Raw genomic sequence first — 20,506 nt, 5'->3', positions numbered from 1 at the left:
GCCCAGGGAGTTGTAGCTGTCATGCAGCTGTTACAGGAGGTACTATAGACAGCTGCAATCCACAGGGCCCTGGGCTGGAACCCGGAGTAGAGGGCAGGCCCGGGTTCCCCCCAAACCTCCCAACTCCTGATCAGACACAGGAGGAGTTGACCCAGACTGTGGGGAAGATCACTGAGGTGAGCATGTCTTCTAATCTTTTAATCATTCTTGTGGCTCTTCTCTGAACCTTCTTCACTTTATAAACATCCTTTTTGAATTGTGGGCACTAGAAGTGGACACAGTATTCCAGCAGCGGTCGCACCAGAGGTAAATGCAGATTCCACTTTTTATACATCTCAGGATCGCCTTGTATCTTTTGGCAGAGAGTCAAACTGTGAGCTCATGTTGGGCTGATTACCCACCACAATGCCCAAATCTTTTTCAGAGTCACTGTTCCCCCAGACAGAGCATACTTACAGGATTGGGGGCCATCCTTCTTCGTTCTTAGATGTATACATTTACATTTAGCTGTACTAAAACACATATTGCAGTCCTTACATTATAATTTTCTGATTGCTATCAATACCTATCAAGAACTTGGTTCCATACTGCTTCCTAGCTACAGCTAAGATACAAAAACATTGACCAGTAGCCAGCACTACAGAGTTCATGTTACATGCAGATTTCCATTATAATCTTTTCTTTTTACATGCCTGAAACAACTGCTGATGCCTTGAAACAACTCTTAAGATCCTAGTAAATCAAAAGCATTACTGCTACCATAAGGGCACATGGGGCACTGCCTCACTCACAAAAATGGGAGGAGTAAAATAAGTGAAACTTTACCCTAAGTATATCAGTCTCTCAAAGAGCAGTTGTTAGCAGCTTAATGCTGCCATCTCTTCAGGAGAGGAATCCATACAAATACCTGGTGCTCCAAACTTCATAGTGCACATTCTTGATTCCAAAGCAGAAGTATGTCAGGTATGGTGCCTGAATTTCACTGAACAATGCAGCAGTCATGGCAGAGGACTTATGGGATCTTTCAGAAGGGGTCTTAATTAATCAGTTTATGGGAGTTACAGGGCATTACTTAAAATTCTGACCTGGAATACTCACTGGTGCTTCAGCTTTTTTTTTTTTTCGTTCAAATGATTGGAAAAGTAAACCAAGTAGGGAAAAAAGGTTGCTTGGATAATCTTTCATAAACTTTTCCTTTCTGCTTCAAATCACCCTGCAATATGTCAAGAGAAAAACCCAGGCTTTAGCACTCTTCAGTTAAGTTGATAATTTCACAGGAAACAAGATGTGAAGTACAGATCCCGAAAAGTTGTGGACCGAATATATTGTATAGAGAACCGTACTGCTTTAACAAACAGTAATTACTTTCCTCCTCCAATACATGATCATCTTAAATAGCCTGGTTCTGTCCTATCTTAAGCCAGCAGAGATGCCAACATATATCTATTTGTATTAACCAATTTGCCATTGCTTCATAAAAATCTTCCCTTATTTTGGTCAATATGATCTTCTTTGGGGGAGGGAATTGGATTTTTTGGTTTTGGTTTGGTGGGGTTTTTGTTTGTTTGTTTTGTAGTAATGGGAAGTTGTCTTTCAGTACCATATTTGCCACGACCTCTTTTATGATTAGATGGAGTATTCTTTAATAATGCTTCTCTCCCACCTCACATTGGCTCTTCTATTCTAAGTTCTGTTTGAGGGATAATCTTGGTATTTAATTACTAGACAATTTATACTTCCTTTAGCATGTACTGAGCAGTAAGCAAAACCCAAATTAATAGTTTGTTGCATTGATATGGATTTGTCCAGTCAATTCCTTCACAGAGAACACCCAGGCGCTCCCTGCCCTAAGCCATCTCTCAACTGTCCATCAATAAGTGAGCTGCACACCCTCCTGAAAAGTAAGAGGCACAAAGATCAGAACTCTTCCTTAGCCACTTTTCAATAGGCCAACAAGAGCAGGCTTACAAGTCCTCCCATATCACAGAGTTCTAAGTGGCCAGGTAGCTGAAATGTTGTACCAGGGCAGATGTGAAGCCTCCCACTCAGTCCCTACAGTATTTTTCCATCTGGCACAGAGTGAAACTTCATAGTGGCTTTAAGAATGCACAAAACCCACGATTCCACACTTAACTTTATAGTCATCAATATAATGGTCAAGTCAATAAATACCATAAGCTATCACTACATGTAAGGGAATGCCAGATCTCCTCAGTTTTAGGTGCTAACTCTCTCTTCAAACCACCACAACAAGGTGTTTGATCACAAGGTTGAACAAGCAAGAGGGAGTGCATCTGCCTTGTGTCCTCTGTGCATGTGGCCTGATTGGTCTGGAATTTAGATATTGGATTTTACAGAATAGCTTAATTGCCAGACTAGTCAGCTGGTGCTAAGACTGGAAGTACAGATCAGGAAGTAAGGTCTTGTTCAAAATATCACCTTAACTGAGTTTATTACCAATTATTCACATGGCTGGTTTTGAACACAGTTTATATTCACACACAATGTGGTTGCTTGATTAAGAACTGAGATCTGGTAGTTGTGTTTCACTCCATAAAAGAAACTAAATCCATCACGATTGTCTTCCTGTCACCAGCTCTGCATTTTTTGTCGTTATTTTTATCGGCAGGGGGAGGGAGGAAAGGGGTTGGTGATTGTTTTGTGTGTTTGCTTGCTTGCTTGTTTTGTGTGACTGTTTGCAGCAGAAAAGAAACCATAATCGTGTAACTGATCTGGCCAGCATCTGCTATAGGAAATCATAGAAATGTAGGCTAATGCATGACCAAGTATACCCAGACTGGTTGTCCAAACTGTTCTTTAAAACCTCCAATGATGGGGATTCCACTGCCTCCCTTGCAAGCCTATTACAGAGTTGAACTATTCTTATAGTTTAATTTAACTGATTTTATAAATTTTATAACTTAACTGATTTTTCTCAGTACATCACCACAGAGACAAAATTAAGCTTAGTTGCCATTAAAAACGGTTACCTACCTTTTCATAACTGTTGTTCTTCGAGATAAGTTGCACTTGTCCATTCCATTCTAGGTGTGTGCGTGCCCGTGTGCAGAATTGTTGGAGATTTTTGCCTTAGTGGTATCCGTAGGGTCGGCTGTAGCACCCTCTTGAGTGCCGCATTTATGCATTGGTATATTAGGCACTGCCAACCCTACTTCCTCTCAGTTCCTTCTTGCCAGTAACTGCAACAACGAGGTAGGAGGGCAGGTAATGAAACTGACATGAGCAACACATCTCAAAGAACAACAGTTATGAAAAGGTAGGTAACCACTTTTTCTTCGAGTGCTTGCTCATGTCGATTCCATTCTAAATGACTCACAAGCAGCGTCCTTGGAGGTGGGCTCCGAGTTCACAGTCTAGCAGCTTACAGTACTGCTCTACCAAAGTCAGCATCATCCCGGGCCTGCTAGGTAAGTGTGTAATGAGATGTGAACGTGTGGACGGACAACCAGGCGGCTGCCCTACAGATGTCCTGGATAGGCACTTGGACTAGGAAAGCTGCCGAGGAGGTTTGCGCCCTGGTTGAATAGGCAGTTACAATTGTTGGAGTTGGCACCCTTGCCTGATCGTAACAGCAGCGAATGCTGGCAGTGATCCAAGAAGAAATTCTTTGAGCAGACACTGAATGACCTTTCATTCTGTCAGCCACCGTGATGAACAATTGCATCGACCTGCAGAATGGCTTGGTCCTTTCGATGTAGAAAGCTAGCACCATCCTGACATCTAGGGAATGCAATCTAAACTCCTCCTCTGACTTATGTGGCTTTCGAAAAAAGACAAGTAAGTAAATGTCCTGGCCCATATGAACCTGCAAGATCACCTCGGGCAGGACAACCAGGTCTGGCCACAGCTGGACCTTGTCTTAGTAGCAAGGCCGGCTCTAACTTTTTTGTCACTCCAAGCAAAAAAAAGAGTGCCACCCCGCCATAACACCCCCCCAGCAAGCGCTGTGACACTGAACCCCCCCAAGCACTGCGCCCCACACCCTCGCCCACCCCAAGCCTCTCGCCGCCCAAGCCTCTCGCCGCCCCCCGAGCACTGTGCTGCCGAAGCCCCCAGCCCCTCCCGAGCACCACACCGCCCAGGTCCCCTCCCGCGCTCTCTGAAGGCAACTGCCGCCCCACACTCCCTCCGCCACATCCCCCCTCACATATGTCCTACATCGCCGCCCAAACACCACTTGCGCGCCGAAGCGCGCCCCGGCAGTACACTTGTGCGAATGAGTAGGAAAATAGACGTGAAGAATCTGCGGCAATGTCCCAGCACCACAAGCCCTCAGACCCAGGCACACACCCACCCGCCACAGGCTCCACAACCCAACCAATCCTATCGCCCATGCCCACAGCGCTCTGTTTCCCTTCCCCCGCCCCTCCCCAAGCCACAACACCCTGGTGAACACATAAAATCAAACAAACCACCTCCCTAAAGGACGAAATAAAAAGCCGCACCAGTTCTTGCCCCCGCCACCCCTCCCTATAACCGACCACACACAAAAAAACCCAAACCACCCAAGCCCGCTACCCCACTCCCAAGTCCACTCGCTGACCTCTGGCTACGCTTAGACCTGAAAGCCGGAGACCAATAGTTTCTTTTCTTCGTTAAGTGAAAATGACCACCCAATACTAGAGAAGGGTTTCCAACGGTAAGCGCCCTAATCTCTCCCAAGCGATGAGCACCGACTGCAGAATGGTACCATTATCCAAACTCAGTGAACGCAAGCCTTCCTAGGACCAGTTCATCTTGCGACGGACACCGACAGACGAGCAGTTAAGCCGAGGGCTTGAAGGGAACGGTTCCAGTGACCCTCACAAGCGATCGGCCCACAAACTGTTCTCTGGAGGTCCGAAACACTGCAAAGTAGAGGCCCTCAAAGGCCCCTCTCGCCAGGACACCCTGTTTGCCAGTCTTCATTTCACTTTTGGGTAAAAAAACGACCTGCATTCTCAAGGCTCGTCATAGAACATATTGCTTAAGGAGTAACGTCTCCCTCTACCGGATCATACGGCTTAACAAATACGACACACAACAACGACAGTAGAACGGGACACATCAGTGTGAAACAACTTCCGATAGCTTTCCAAATCTTCATAGGCCGGTCGAAAGTTTTTAGAGTGCGAGTGGGTGGTCCTCTATAATTCCCGCCCTTTATAGTGTGTCCTTTGAGCTCTGACGCGCGGTAGATCTGCACGACCGCCCGTCCCCAATATCCTGCAGGCTTACTCAATCTTGTCTCTGTCACACGCGTCGCTCCCACCGAGTACACTAAGAAAAACGCAACCTATACGGTTCTCATTTGTTCTCTCGTATTGAATGTGCTGGTAGTTTGCTGAGAAATGATTAATAAATTGTATACTTATTTCTGCAATAAAGCTGCGCTTCTCTTCATGTTCAAGTATAGACGTTAACCAGACACTGATAATTAGTTCCATTTGCATTAACAGAGCAGCCGATGTTTTAGTCATTTCCTTTCTTCGTTTGGTGGAAAAAGCTTTACTACATATTTAAGACGCGTGTCACTTGAATTTTCTTTCTAGTTAAGAAGGCTCGAAGGACGATAGGAATTCTGTGCCAGAGTACCGTCACTCTCTAACAGGAGACGACTGGACGGGAAAAAGACCCGAAGGGCGGCGGAGAGTGAATGTGCTCTGTGCGTAATTCAAGGAGTTAAACAGTAATTCTTCCAGGAGTAATCAGGGAGGAAGCCTGGGAAGAGGGTAAACGCGGAGAAGAAGTGGACGTTCTCCTTTGTTAGTGAGACTCAAGGCATCTGCGTCTTGGGGTCCCCAGGGGAAGGTGTTAGACCAGAGTGTACCAGGCACTGGAATTCCTGGTTGGTGGCAGCGCTACAGGATCTAAGCTGGTAATTAAGCTTAGAGGATTCATGCAGGTACCCAAATTTTGGACGCTAAGGTTCAGATTTGGAAATTATACCTTATGACACGAGCGGCAGATGGAAGGCCAAAACAGCAGCCAAGTGGACCTTGATAGATGAAAGGGACAGGCCTTGGATCTTGAGATGCAGAAGGTAATCCAGGATCAACTGCAGCGAGGCCTGATCAGGCCGGATGCCTTTATTCAAGATCCAACAAGCAAAATGCTTCCTTCCATATGGCTAGGTAGGTCACTCAGGTGGAGGGCTTTCTGCTGCCCAACAGAACCTGCTGGAGAGCAGCCAAGTACTCCTGCTCCGCTGCATTTAACCATGCAGAAGCCACGCTGTCAGGTGCAGAGCCACCAGGCTCAGATGCAGAAGATTGCCATGGTTTTGGGACAGCAGGTCCAGCCTGAGCAGTAGCCACAACATAGCAGCCACCAAGAGGTCCAGCAGCGTGCCAAACCAGTGCTGGCGCAGCCAAGCCAGCGCTTTGGAGGATCACTCTCACCCTGTACTTCTTGATTTTCATGAGGACTCTGTGAATCAGCATCATTGGAGGGGAGGCGCATAACAGAGTCCCCAACCACAGGAGAAGAAAAGCATCTGATAGGGAACCCCTGTTGATCCCCCAAATTGAGCAGAAAATGTGGCAGTTCCTGTTCTGCCTGGATGTGAACAGTTCCACCTGAGGAGTTCCCCGTCTCTGGAAAATGAGGCTGGCCATGTCCAGATGGAGGGACCATTCGTGGTAAGACAATAAGGTCCTGTTGAGGCAATCTGCCAAAGCATTCCTGGCCCTGGGGAGGTGTGTGGCAATGAGATTGATGCCGTGTTGTACACAGAAGTTCCAGAGCCTGAGGACTTCCTGGCAAAGAGCAGATGACCTGGCCACACCTTGCTTGTTGATACAGAACATAGCCACTGTACTGTCCATCAGGATCTGGACCACCCGACTTTTTATGTGAGGTAGGATGGCTTGCCAGGTCAGGAGATCCACTCTGAGCTTCCTGACATTGATGTGTAGGGAGCAATTGTGACTCAACCAATGACCTGCATACTGAGATCACCCAGATGGACTCCCCACCCCCCAGGTCCGAAGCATCAGAGACAAGAGTCACCGATGGGGATGAAGCTGCGAAGGAAACCCCCTCCAACACCGATGCAGGATTCCGCCACCATGTGAGTGACAACAGTACGTGGTCTGGGACCTTAACCACACAGTCCATGCTGTGTCCCTTGGGGATGTAGACCGACGCCAGCCATGCCTGTTGGGGCTTGAGGCAAATCCACGTGTGCCGGACCACGTAAGTGCAGGCTGCCATCTGGCCCAACAATCATAGGCACGAGTGGTGGTGAGATGGTGGACTTGCATACACGAGATCAGGTCCACTATGGCTTGGAACTGAGCTTCAGGGAGGAAGGCTCTGGCCTGAGTCAAGGACTGCTCCAACCAAGTCTATGCATTGTACAGGTATACAGTTTGAATTTTTTCTCATTTACCAAAAGTCCTAGGTCGCAACAGGTGGAGCACACACTTGATGACGCACTTGATCCCAGGACCAGCCCTTTATTAGCCAGTCATTGGGGTATGGCTAAATTTTCACCCTTCAGCACCTCAGGTAAGTGGCCACTGGTGCGAAACACTCTCCGGGCTGACAAGAGACCAAAGGGCAGCACCATGAATTGAAAATAGTGGTGGCTCAACAGAAAACGGAGGGAATGCCTTTTCCCCCAGGAAAATGGAAATATGCAACCATGAAGTTGAGGGTAGCATACCAATCTCTGAGATCCAGGGAGGGAATAATGGAAGCCAGAAAGACCATGCAGAACTTTACCTTCTTGAGAGTTTTAGGGCAAAAGTTTTGGAGATCCTGCACTTATCCTTTCTGTTGAACTCCCTCAAACCCTTTAAACAGCTCTCATGGAGATCACTGATGGGCATCGCCCGGCTGCACAATGAACATAGCTTAAAGCCTGGTGAATGGGGCATGCCCGCTCCAAGGCAAAGACCCAGCCGGGACTCTAACTCCTAAACAACTACTCTAATACTTTAAAGGTCTAACTGAGTACCTATCAACTAACAACAAAGGAGACAGAACAATGGACTGTAAGAACCACAAGTGCTCTTGCAATGCAAGACAAGGCGCTCCAACCAACCATCCTGGGCGATAAGAAGGAACTGAGAGAGCGTAGGGTCAGCAGCACTTAATATACCAATGCATGAGCATGGCATTCAAGAGGGAGGCACAGCCAACCCTACAGATACTGGTAAGGCAAAAATCTCCAATGACCATGCACATGGGCGCGCACAGACCTAGAATGAAATTGACATTAACAAGCACTCGAAGAAGAACTGTGACTTTCCATACATTCAAATGTTTGCAGGCTTTTTAAAGTATTTTAACTTTGCATCTTTGGCTTTCCTAATGCTAATGACAAGTACAACACAGTATAATGTAGAGCACAATTTTATCCTAAGACTCCAGTATGGTTCAAAGGTCTTGATGCTAGAATGATTTGTCACAAACAGCTTAAAACAATCTTTCTTTTAAGTAAAAATCTTACAAAGCTATTCCCTGAGGGACTCTCCATTATTTGCATGTACTACTAGAAGCAGCTTTTGTATCCTTTGTTTAGAATTTTGTATCCTTTGTGTTTAGATCTTGTATGCTATCACTAGTTTAGTTTGTGACATGTAATTAAAAAGAACTTGGCCCATTATATTCCACTACAAATACATACATAAACTTCGTGAAGCTTCTTGCTTACTGTGATGTTGCACTCTATATGATTTTATGAAAGAATGCTGATGAGCGTAAATACAATGTAACTAAATATACTTCATGCAAAGAGTCTCGTAATGTATCATTACGAAGCTTATAATCTACTGAGTGTGATCATCCTATTTGTACAAATGCATCACTCTTGTATCTGAAACTAGAAATATGAAATATAATTCTGAGGGCCTATTGTAATTATGCAAAGTGTGGGCCATTAATGGTGGTTTCGAATCTTGATGACACCCATTAACCAGGACAATTGACTGTAGATGGTTTTGTTTTACTTGTAAGTCTTCCTGTATACCTGTGGGCTGGCAAGTGGGTAATGAACTCTTACAGTGACATGTGATCATGTCACCTGAACTGGAATCCATCTTTAACCTGGTGCTTTTCCATTGAGAAGGAGGGGTGGGAGCCCAGAGAGGGACAAAGGATTCCCACCTTATGCAAAAGATATATAAGTGGATGGAACAGAACAAAGGGGGTAGCCATCATGAGAAATCCCCTACCTACCACATGAGCTGGAACAAGGGCTGTACCGGGGAAAGGATCATGCCCAGACTAGGAAGGCATCCAGTCTGTGAAAGAAACTTACTGAAATAACTCTGAGGGTGACATTTTATCTGTATTGAGTTTTATTGCTGTACTAGCCTTAGACTTGTGTGTTTTATTTTATTTTACTTGGTAATTCACTTTGTTCTGTCTGCTATTACTTGGATCCACTTAAATCCTACTTTGTGTATTTAATAAAATCATTCTTTACTTATTTATTAACCCAGAGTATGTATTAATACCTGGGGAGTGATATCTCTGTATCAGTGTTATAAAGGGTGAACAATTTATGAGTTTACCCTGTATAAGCTTTAGACAGAGTAAAACGGATTTATTTGGGGTTTGGACCCCATTGAGAGTTGGGCATCTGAGTGTTTAAAGACAGGAACACTTCTGTTAGTTGCTTTCAATTAAGTCTGCAGCTTTGGGGCACATGGTTCAGACCCTGGGTCTGTGCTGGAGCAGACTGGCACGTCAGGCTCAACAAGACAGGGTGCTGGAGTCCCAAGCTAGTAGGGAAAGCAAGGACAGAAGTAATCTTGGAATATCTGTTGGCAGTACCAAGGGGGTTTCTGTGATCCAACCCATCACACTTACTATATAATATAACAAAGTAACAAGGAAAAATATCATCTGTCATGGATACTTTTAAAAAATAGCCAATCTAACCCTGTCTCCATGTTATGGATGGTATCTGCTCAAACAATTGCAAAATAATTTTTAAGAAAGAAAGTGTGCACAAGTCTGGAACTTGAAATTTTATCTGACACTCAATATGCCATGGACTAAGCCCTATTAATCAGGAGAAAAATATCTATGCCTACAGAGTCTTAGCCCTTTCAGCCAAGCCCTTTGTGGTGTAAAGGAATAAACAGCTGCACACTGTTTATTGAATTTGAACACACTGTCAATCAACTTTCTATTTAAAATATTTTTAAAATGTAACTTACTGTGTATTTCTCGTTTTTTGTTAAAACTTCTATTTCCAATCTAGCTTCACTCCACACTTTTTTGCTTTTTTCTTCCCTATAATAGTAGATCATGTATCTTTTCCTGGGTTGTTTTCAGTGACTTGCTTTCCTCATTTCTTTCTTCCCTCTCCTTTCCCATTCTTTCTCTACACTGTGTACTCTACGTTCTGCCCTATAATTTTTTGTTCCTCCCACTTCTCTTACAAACACCTCCACCTCTCTCTCTACCCTACTTCTCTCCCCGTCCACCTTGCTACAACTTCTCATCGATTTCGCTCTTTCCACCTTGCCAGATAGCACATGGCAAACCAGTGTGCTGTAGATTGACACCCCAGCTTGCTGTGCCCTAAATCTTTGTGTAGAGAAGCTCTTAATCTCTATCTCATCCAACTGACTCACAGCTTCTGCAAAGGTGGTTGAAATGGGTCTTCACTAATCTACTTCGTCAACTAGCATCTTTTTCTGGATTCTCCTCCACAGCGGATAGTTACAGTGATTGGCTCTCCTGCTAATCCTAACAATCCTAAGCAGAAATAGTGTGTAAATGACCTAAGATTCTTGCTAGTTTCAGAGTTACCCACAGAGTTCTAAATGGCAGCACTGAAAGCCGCAGATTCTGGAAGATAACACTGCATTGATTCACATTCTATTCAAGCTTTTCTTCACAACCCTAAGGGATAAAAACTTTAAAATAAAAAAAAAAAGATTGAATGGATTTTGTAGAAGTTGTTAGCATTTACCAGGAAAGATTTTTATTATATTTACCATAGGCAATTGGGGTTTGTTTCTTTTTTCAAACCCTCTGTACAGGTATGCATGATTTCTTTCAAAAATAATTTTGATTATGGATGAAGAGATTCACAGAGATTCACTTAAATTTACCAGAACTGGCATCATTCTTTTTCTTAGAGAACATTATTAATCCTTTCCACTTTGTGCATACCTACCTAAGATATCATGAGAGCACAAATCACTGCAGTATCTAGGCAATGAAGTACAGTGAAATACAAAAGATATATAACTAAAGACTAAAATTGGACTCCACTTTGTCACCTTCCTAGGGTTTGGTCCATTGTGCTTTCCTCATCCCACTCCTATCATCATCTCAGCTTCTGTTAATGTAACTAGGCTGTGATGAAGGAGGGTGTTTTGCACCAGGCTCTGAAGGTAGATAGAGCTTATTCTGATACACTTCTGTAAGGGGTTCCATAGATTAGGGCCTAGCACCAAAACTGCTTTGATCACCTAGCTCCCAGGTCTTTTATTCTGGGTTTAGCAAGCTTTCATGTGCCGGATGAGCACATTAGTACTGAGATGGAGAGGTGGATCGTGAAGTAGTCTACTCTCAGACAATTAAGGATGCTGAAGCTAAGAACCAGGATGTTTAAATGAACCCAGAACAAATGGAAAAACCGAACTCTACAACGTAAGTGAACAAAGATTTTGCAAGGTCACTGACAATTAGGTTTTGCATAACAGAGAATTATGCAGAGAATGAATTCATGGCAAATTAGTAGTTACAGGGCAACTGAAAGAAATAGTATAGTAAATTTCATTATAAAAAAACTCCCACACTGAACTGTTGTTCAGCCCTAATCAGAACTATACTAATACTTCTTGACGAATGTCAAAGACTCATGGCAAAATCAGACTCCTACAATATAACTTTCCTATTTTACATGAGAATAACTCTACTGAATCAGCCCAATAGTCCAACTAGCTCAATATCCTCTCTCTGACAGTGGCCAGTGCCAGATGCTTCAAAAAAAAAGAACAGAAGTGAGCAATTTTGAAAGATCCATCCCATTGTCCAGTCCCAGCTTCTAGCATTTGGAGGTTTAGGGACACCTGGAGCACGCAGTTATGTTACTGACCATCTTGGCTAACAGCCATTGACGGACCCATCCTCCATGAAATTATCCAATTGTTTTTTGAACCCAGTTATACTTTTGGCCTTCACAACATTCCATGGCAATGAGTTCCACAGGTTTACTGTGTGTTGTGTGAAGTAGTCTGTCCTTATGTTTGTTTTAAACCTGCTGCCTACTAATTTCATCGGGTGACCCCTTATGTGAAGGTGTAAATAACACTTCCCTATCCACTTTCTTCATACCATTCATGATTTTATAGACCACTCTCACATTCACCCTTAGATGTCTCTTTTCTAACCTGAACAGTTCCAGTCTTTCAATCTCTCCCTCATATGGAAGTTGTTCTATACCCATAACCATTCTTATTGCCCTTCTCTATATATTTTCCAATCCTAATATACCTTTTTTTGAGATGAGGTGACCAGAACTGCATGCAGCATTCAAGTTGCGAGCATACTACAGATATATATACTGGCATTATGATATTTTCTGTATTATCTACCCCTTTCCAAATGATTCTTAAAATTCTGTCAGCTTTCTTGACTGCCACTGCAGAGTGAATGTGGATGTTTCAGGAAACTATCCACAGTGAATAGAAGATCTCTCTCTTCAGTCTTATAATCTTCCCAAATGACTTACTCATAGCAGGTGATAGTACCTGAAACTCGCTTGGATGGGCTTGATACAGATCAGTCAAATTCTGTTTTCATTTACACAGGTGTAGATCTGGAGTAACATCCCTGAAGGCAGTGGAGTTACTCCAGGTATACACCTATCTACAAGAGAGAAAAGGTCAGCTATTAGTGTAGATAGTTTCAGAAATGTTTTGTTTCTGACATCCTATTTTGCTACAAATGATGATAATGCAACACTCAGCAAAACACAATCCTCAGCTGGTGTAAATCAGTACACTCCACTGAAACCAGCTGTGGATCTAGCCCATTACATTATAACCTAAAAAATTAGCTAATTGCTTTAACATCTCACCACTATGCAAAATATTCACATAAAACGTTTTTGTCCTGAAATGTTAATGATAATAGAAGGTTCTATATAAGTGCAAACTATCTACAGATATGATCATGCTTCACACACATTAATTAATTTAGGCTCAATGTCCCTTTTGGAGGTAGACAAGTATTATTATCCCCATTTTCCAAGTAAGGAAAAGAGCAGTACCAGCAGCAATACCTAACAACAGCTGGGCAGTACAAGGCAGTAGACCAGGATGTTAAGTGGATGTTTTGTAATGCCTCGCAATTGATAGCAGATTCTGTTATGTAATAGGAGATGCTGTAAGAAGTGTAATTTTCTAAATCAAATAGACATAGGAGGCATGTGTCTTAAAGGGACACAGTTTGTTCTGAATGTTTTCCCCCTACAGTCACTTCTGAAGACTTTATTGGATTGATTTACTTTGTCCAAAGTGAGTGGAAAGAAAAATGGGGGTGGGAAGCTGTTGTTCAATCCTGAATGACAAAACCGGCATGAAAGCCACTGGCAGGCCTCATACTCATCAAGCTGCTTATTTGTGCTATCACCAGACACCAGCTGAAATGGAGTTAGGTCAGTAAAAGTACAATGGAGAAGCTAACAAGAGGGAAAGAATGTCTGGGAAAAACTGACCTCACAACTCACACAGGAAGAAAACTCCAATGAAGTCCTAGATAATCTTATATTTTCCTTAAACATGAGTCTCTTCTTTTATGCAGTGTAATTACAACCTTCTTGTAACACACGATAGTATCTTGGGATAAAGTAAAATGAAATGAAGAAAGAACTTTCTACAATTTTGAGTGCAGCAGCAAATAATCTCTCTTATATCTCAGTCACATAGATAACCAAGTGCAGTTTCTAATATTCAGTGTTTCTCAGTGAGAAATATTTAACATTTATAACATTCTCACATCTTTATGTGAACAGTGCCAAAAAATTGTTTAAAAAGGTAAAGTTAATTTGAAATTAGAATTACAATTGAAATTAAATGTTTATAAGTTATTTATACAGAGGCTGAAAAGACAGTGACTTTTAGCACACACAAGTTCACTAATCATTTTACTATGGAATGGATAGGTAGAATAATCTAACGTATGGGACACACAACAGAGGAAAAAAGAGCCATCTTTCTCAAAATAACAAGGAGCAGCAAGAAAGTTCAAAGCAAAGCCTATCTAAACACAGCTCGCTTAAAAAAAATTACATAAACTGAATTCATTTACTTCTAATAATAGGACATCATCTTTATCTGCCAAATAACTATTCTATCTTTTTCATACATAGCAGTTTTTCATACATATGTAAAATCTTTTTCGGTTAAGGAGACTAGCATTTATAGACAATGTCCTTTATTAAGAAACCACCATAAAATATCCTTAAATCTACTGATTAAAATTCTGTTCCAAATTTATTAGAAGGCCACATCCATTATGTCAGTCCTTTGGTTTCACCATATTGTAATCAATGAAAATACAATTAGATTAGTAAAATATAGTAAACTACAGAAAGACTATATTCATAATCCTTTGTACAACATTAAAGATGAATAGGAAGAAAAAATTAAAAAAATGAATAAGCTAATCAAAGAGCCAAATCTGTCACTGGCAACAAAACTTAACCAATGGCAATCCTAATTTGTACCCTTTTGGTACTGCCAGTCTGTGATATATGTGAAGCCTACACACAAAACGTTACGGGTCTAAACCTGCCCTTAGTTACAAACATACAAGCCTAGTAAAGCAACTAGGAGTACAAAAATGCAATGGAGGGTGACAAAATGGTTTTAAATTGTACATTTTATAACTTGAATAAAAATAAAGATAACTGTCATGAGCAATCACCCGAAGACCCATGAGAAATCAGGCAGACACCAAATTCTGCTTATTTATTTATTGATAAATGTATGTGATGATCAGTAAGTTTCTTTGCTCTCAGTATCAATTATCAGAAATAATCAGTTTATTAGGAGCTATATTATGATATTACACTCAGTATGCCCCATCGAGCAGTGTTTTGTAAGAGAGAGAGATTCTCTCTCTCAAAAATTTTCATAATGGGAGTCTTCCTATTGACTTCAGTGGGCTCTGGATCAGGCCTATATTCATAAAAACCAGGTCATTGAAGTCTACATCTCAAAGACCATCATTTGGCCGAGAATTGGTAGAAGGTATACAGTAACAAGTCAGGGTATATCAAGGTTCTTGGTGAGGTTGCAAAGGAAGCACAAATACTGCTGAGTTCTACATACTAGAACTAGATACCAATCAGGGTAAGCTACAGAAATTATATAGGATTGTTCGAAAAAAGATCCAGCATAGAAGATTTCATACACTAAGCAGTCTTTGTTCTAAAAAAGACACAAGTGAAACAAGAATAAAAAAAAAATTTTGCTTCTAGAAAGGGAATTGAATGCAATTGCTTGTGAGTAAAGACATGAAGGTTATGCTTTTCTGCTTTCTTATTTGAGTCTCAAAGAACCAGTTTAAGTGCCCACATCTCCATCATTTCAACATGTCCTGATAAATATGTCTTTTCATTTAAATCTGATAAATACGTACCCAGCATCTTCCTGGAAACCTTCCAATTCATCCCTTTGCTCTGCTAAGGTGGATTCTAAATCCAGATAGGTACCATTATGAGACAGTTGCAGCGTACAGTCATCAAGCTGTAAGAAAAAAAAATAGTCTAATTATTTGTATTAATAAATTATAAAACACTGCCCTTCTTTTGGATATGCCAATGTTTTTTGCAGCAGAAAAAGGGAAATCCTACAGCACATGTTCCTGTTGAAGCACCTGTTCTCCACCATTTTCACTTTTCCACCAAGTCCTAAGGTCCACATTGCACTCACTATTCTTCTAGCAAAGGAGAATAAGACAGCACTCTCTTATTTGGAGACCAATACTAGCTCTTAATTTTCTAAAGGAGCCATTTGAGTTATTAAGCCCTCAGACTCCACCAAAGACTAAGTACACTCCTCCTTCAGTGCTCTCAGCCCCAGCTGGCATAGGCAGCCAAATGTTTGTTAGACACACACACACACACACACAGAGAGACAGATAGACGGAGACACACACACACACACACTTCACCCCTCCAACGAATTCCATGTCACTGACTCAGGGAGAGATTCAAGGAAAGATTTCTAATACTCAGATTAAAGATTATTTTAGGTTATTGCTTGGATCAGGAGGCAAAATGTATCTTTCGATTTATGCCAGAGTAACTGAAATCACAATCTGTCTACAATCATTGTGCTACTACCAAGTCTAGGATTTGGAAAATCTGTTCAATTCTGTTTAGATTTTTCTTTGGAAAAAAACCCAACAACAACAATGTTGCTTTTACATGAGCTATTCACAGTTATCTCTGTAGTTTCTTCTGGGAAGACATTTAAATGGCATGGCATATATAGAAAGCTCAGTTTACTGGAAAAAAACATGTAAACAAATTTAACTCTTTGATTCTTAGGAACAGGGCCAGTGCAAGGAAGTTTCGCCTAGGGCATGAAACTTCCACCTTGTGCCCCTCCAGCTAACACCGCCCCCTGCCCCCCCGTGGCNGAGGTTTAAGGAACTTTGGGATGGCTGACTGTAGGGGGAGTGTCACAGGGTTCTTTGCTGACTCTCCCACTTTTGTTCCTGCACCCTGTGTTTAGGCTGGTGTAATAAAGAGCCTTCCATGCCTTCTTTTGCTGGATCACCCAACTGTCTTTATTTACAACGTTTGTGCATTTCCCTGGTCTCCCAACAGCTAGTGCCCCACAGACTCTCCCCAGGATCTCCTGTCCCAGAGGCTTCCCCCTTTGGTAAGGCAACAGCAATACTAGCCTCCTGTCTCCTCCCTTTCTAGCCTCCTCTGAGTGTTTTTCAGGGTTTATATAGCCTCTGGTGGCTCAGGTCAGCTGTCAGCGAGCAGACGGCAGCTAGCATTTTGGCAGGGCTTTAAAGAAGTTTTTACCCCTGCCCTGCCACACATCTGCCCCCTTCAATGAGCCACCACGCTCACCCTCTCCCTGCCCCTCCTCGGGCAGACAAACGTGCTCCTCTGTGGGAGTGCCTGTTTCCCCACTGGGGACTTCCATGGGCCCTCCCTGGGTTTTACAGGTCCTTCCCCACGTCCCTGGTAGAGACAGGCCACCCTTGCATGTCCCTTGGCCCCAGGGCTGGTGCAAGGAAGTTTCGCATCCTAGGAGAAATTTCCACCTTGCATCACCCCCCACTAACCCCCCCCACTACCTCTTCCATGGCAGCTAACACACCCACCCACCCCTCCCACCTGAGGAGCCTCCCCCCCCACGCGGCAGCTAACCCCACCCACCTGGGGAGCCCACCCTCGCAGCAGCTACCCCTCGTGCAAGCCTTCCCCTCCATGGCAGCTAACCTGGCCCAGGGAGCACCCCCCCCCACAGACGCTAAGCCCGCCCCCCTCCATGGCAGCTAACACCACTTGCCGCAGTAGCTAACCCTGCCCGGGGAGCCCCCGCTGCAGAAGATAACACCGCCCCCCACCGCGGGAGCTAACCCAGCCCGGGAAGCACCCCCCCCCACAGAAGCTAACCCAGTCCCCCTCCACAGCAGCTAACACTGCCCGCCGCGGCAGCTAACACTGCCCAGGGAGCCCCCCCACGGAAGCTAACCCTGCCCCCCACCGCGGCAGCTAATCCCGCCCGGGGAGCCCGCCCCAGCTGTCATTCTCCTCCCCTCCCAGGCGTGCGGCACTGATTGGAGAAGATTTAGAACGGGGGCTGTGTGCTCAGCAGAGGAGGCAAAGTGGAGGTGATCTGGGGTGGGGAGCAGTTCCCCTGTGTGCCCCCTCGTTACTGCAGGCAGCCCTCCCCGCGCTCCTCTTCACTCCCACCCCAGCTCACCTCCACTCCACCTCCTCGCCTGAGTGCGCTTTTAAGCACCCTCAACCACTAGGTGCCCTAGGCTGTCGCCTGGTTGTTGAGGGTGCCTAAAAGCCTAGTTTGCCTAAATGGTTCCACCAGCCCTGCTTAGGGATTAAAAAAACCTACATTAAGATCCATAACTAGTGCATGTATCTTTTTGACTAAGAAGAAATATCAATGTACACAAAGCTGGAAATACAGTCCTTTTCTCTAAAGAAATGAGGCTAAACACTACTCTGGGAAACTTTTTCCCAGTAGCCCAGGGTATCAACTGAAATGCTAATTTATTCACAGCAATGCCAAAAAGCAAACTACTAATTAGATAAATGTTCTTTTGTCACCATGGGGATTGGGAGATTTGCCCACAATCTCCAAATCTACTGCATAACTAGGAAAAAAGAACTGTGCTTTACTAACATCTAATGACTTTAGTCTATAAAAGGCATGACGAGAACAGGAAGTATCTGATGTGCTAGATACAGGAAAGTGGTACATTCTCCCTATTTTCAATTCATCACCATAGTTTCAGTTGAACATCATATTATTCATTCCTGTCCTAAGGCTTTGTACAATGTAACTAAGAATTGAAACTATGGTGATGGAGGGTATGTACAAAAGTAACTATTACTTCAATACTTTAACTATGCTGCATTTCACCAAAACGTTGGCTCCTTTTCAATGGGGAGAGGGGGAGGCAACATGGAGGTAAGAGGGAAGTAAAGTAATTCCTACAAAAAGGACCAGGCACTCAGATACCATTGTGAGGAGCCACTATGAAATACTAAGACAGATCAAGCACCTCATGAAGAGTCACTCTTCCTCCCTTCAGATACCCCCTCCCCACACAGGCCAAGTAAAGGACTGGAATGGCTGCAAATTCCCACTGTTGGAGCTCCTGCTAATTGTTCCATCAGAAGGAGAGGGGAATTACCTCCTTCATATCCGAAATGATATGGGATTATAGCCACAAAACACACAGCATTTCCAAGATTTGTGCATATTTCCAGTGGTCTGCCATTTGCCAGGGTTGACTATACAATGACTATACTCCTGCACAGCCTCCTCCTCACTCTCTGGGCACCAGCAGGTGGTTCACTGAGAGTACAGGAGAGACAGGCTCCCTGTTATCAGTTCCTGTGCTTGGCCCGCAACAGCAAAGAGCTGCAATTGTAGGCAAAGTCCTGCTCAGCCCCCGCAGCCCCGGGCTCAAACATGCCCACTGAAGCTGGAATTTTTAGGGAATTTGGCTGAGAAGATCTATCAAGTCTCTACCAAGCATGTGCAGGAAGCTTTTGAAAAACTGTAGTTATCTTGACCAAATTTGGGCAGATTTTCAGAGAGAGGGCAAAAGGCCACCCCACTGCCAAATTTCAAGTCCCTGTGCCAAAGCCTGGGAGTGCTAGAACTTCTCAGATAAAAGGTTACTAGACATTTTTAACATGGTCAAACAATGTCTTTTTCCCTAGCCTCATTCTCAGAAACACCTGAATTTCAGCCAGAAGCAAACACCTGGAATGGAAAATTTCAGCCCAAATGGTTAAAGTATGGGAAAGCTACAAGGTTCTTGTAATGAGAAGCTGTGATGATTTTGGAAATGTGTCTATAGAATGTATTGATTCAGTGAACTCTCTGTATGTATCTTTATCAAGCTGCAAACTCCATTTTGAATGTGGAGGCTAGCTGCATTCACTGTGAGCTTCAGCATCCTGTTAGACTGAAATTTCAAAAGAGGGCCGTTGACTTAAGTGCCCAACCAATGATATGCAATAGCACTAGATAAAAGACTGGCTCTCAACCAGAAGAACTGGTTTATCAGGAAAGAGGTCACAAAGTCATGGTAGGACTCTATAGTCACCTGTTGAGGCTGACCAGGGAGTTAGACCCACCTACCAGAACACAGATGGTTCTCCAAGGACTTCCAATGGAAGGGTGAGCTGAAGAGGGGAAAATCCATATAGGATTTACAACTTCCATACAGATCTGTGTGTTTCTTGTGAGATTAAGTAAGGAGCAACAGTGTTGTAGAACTCTGTGCAAAATGTGCAGCCCTTGAGAGAGTTAAACTGTAACCCAAAAGGCTCACAGCTTCAGTGGGATTCTGGAAGAGGGTATGTTTAAACTATAGTGGAGTCTAAAGAGTCATCACCATGCTTAGGGACTAGGCAGCTGAGCCACATGGTTGCAGCTCTCAGGAGGAATTGTTACGCAACAGGTCTGTGTTCCGAGAGTCTTCCTATGGACTCCAAGTCCAGGATAGTGCCTGGGCACTCTTCAGACACCAGAGGCTTAAAACACTAGGGGATCCAGAGGCAGGATTGCCCTGATAGCAGTCTGATGGGCCGCAGGCAAGGCTGAGCCTGATAAGACCTGTTAGAGAAGTGTTGGGCAACTTTAATTATAGGTAGCACAAACTATCCTGCCTGTAATGCAGTGATGGACAAACTTTTTGGCCTGATGGCCACATCTCAGAATAGAAATTGTATAGTGGGCCAGAAAAGCTCACAAAATTGGAGTTGAGGTGCAGGAGGGAGTGAGGGCTCTGGTTGGGGGTG

At 43.6% G+C, this 20,506-nt stretch overlaps 1 protein-coding gene across 10 annotated transcripts in view; it reads right to left on the bottom strand.

The window, feature by feature from the left end:
- FHOD3 (formin homology 2 domain containing 3) overlaps positions 1-20,506 on the bottom strand; it is a 1,052,879-nt gene that overhangs the window by 972,913 nt on the left and 59,460 nt on the right. For all 10 annotated transcript variants that reach the window (XM_075062615.1, XM_075062616.1, XM_075062618.1 and 7 more), the window contains exon 2: positions 15,622-15,728. In XM_075062615.1, the coding sequence (XP_074918716.1) occupies positions 15,622-15,728 (107 nt within the window). The remainder of the gene's footprint in view (positions 1-15,621; positions 15,729-20,506) is intronic.

Source organism: Chelonoidis abingdonii, chromosome 2, assembly GCF_003597395.2.
Source record: "Chelonoidis abingdonii isolate Lonesome George chromosome 2, CheloAbing_2.0, whole genome shotgun sequence".
Classification (NCBI taxonomy): domain Eukaryota; kingdom Metazoa; phylum Chordata; order Testudines; family Testudinidae; genus Chelonoidis; species Chelonoidis abingdonii.
This window is presented reverse-complemented; position numbering and strand designations above follow the sequence as displayed.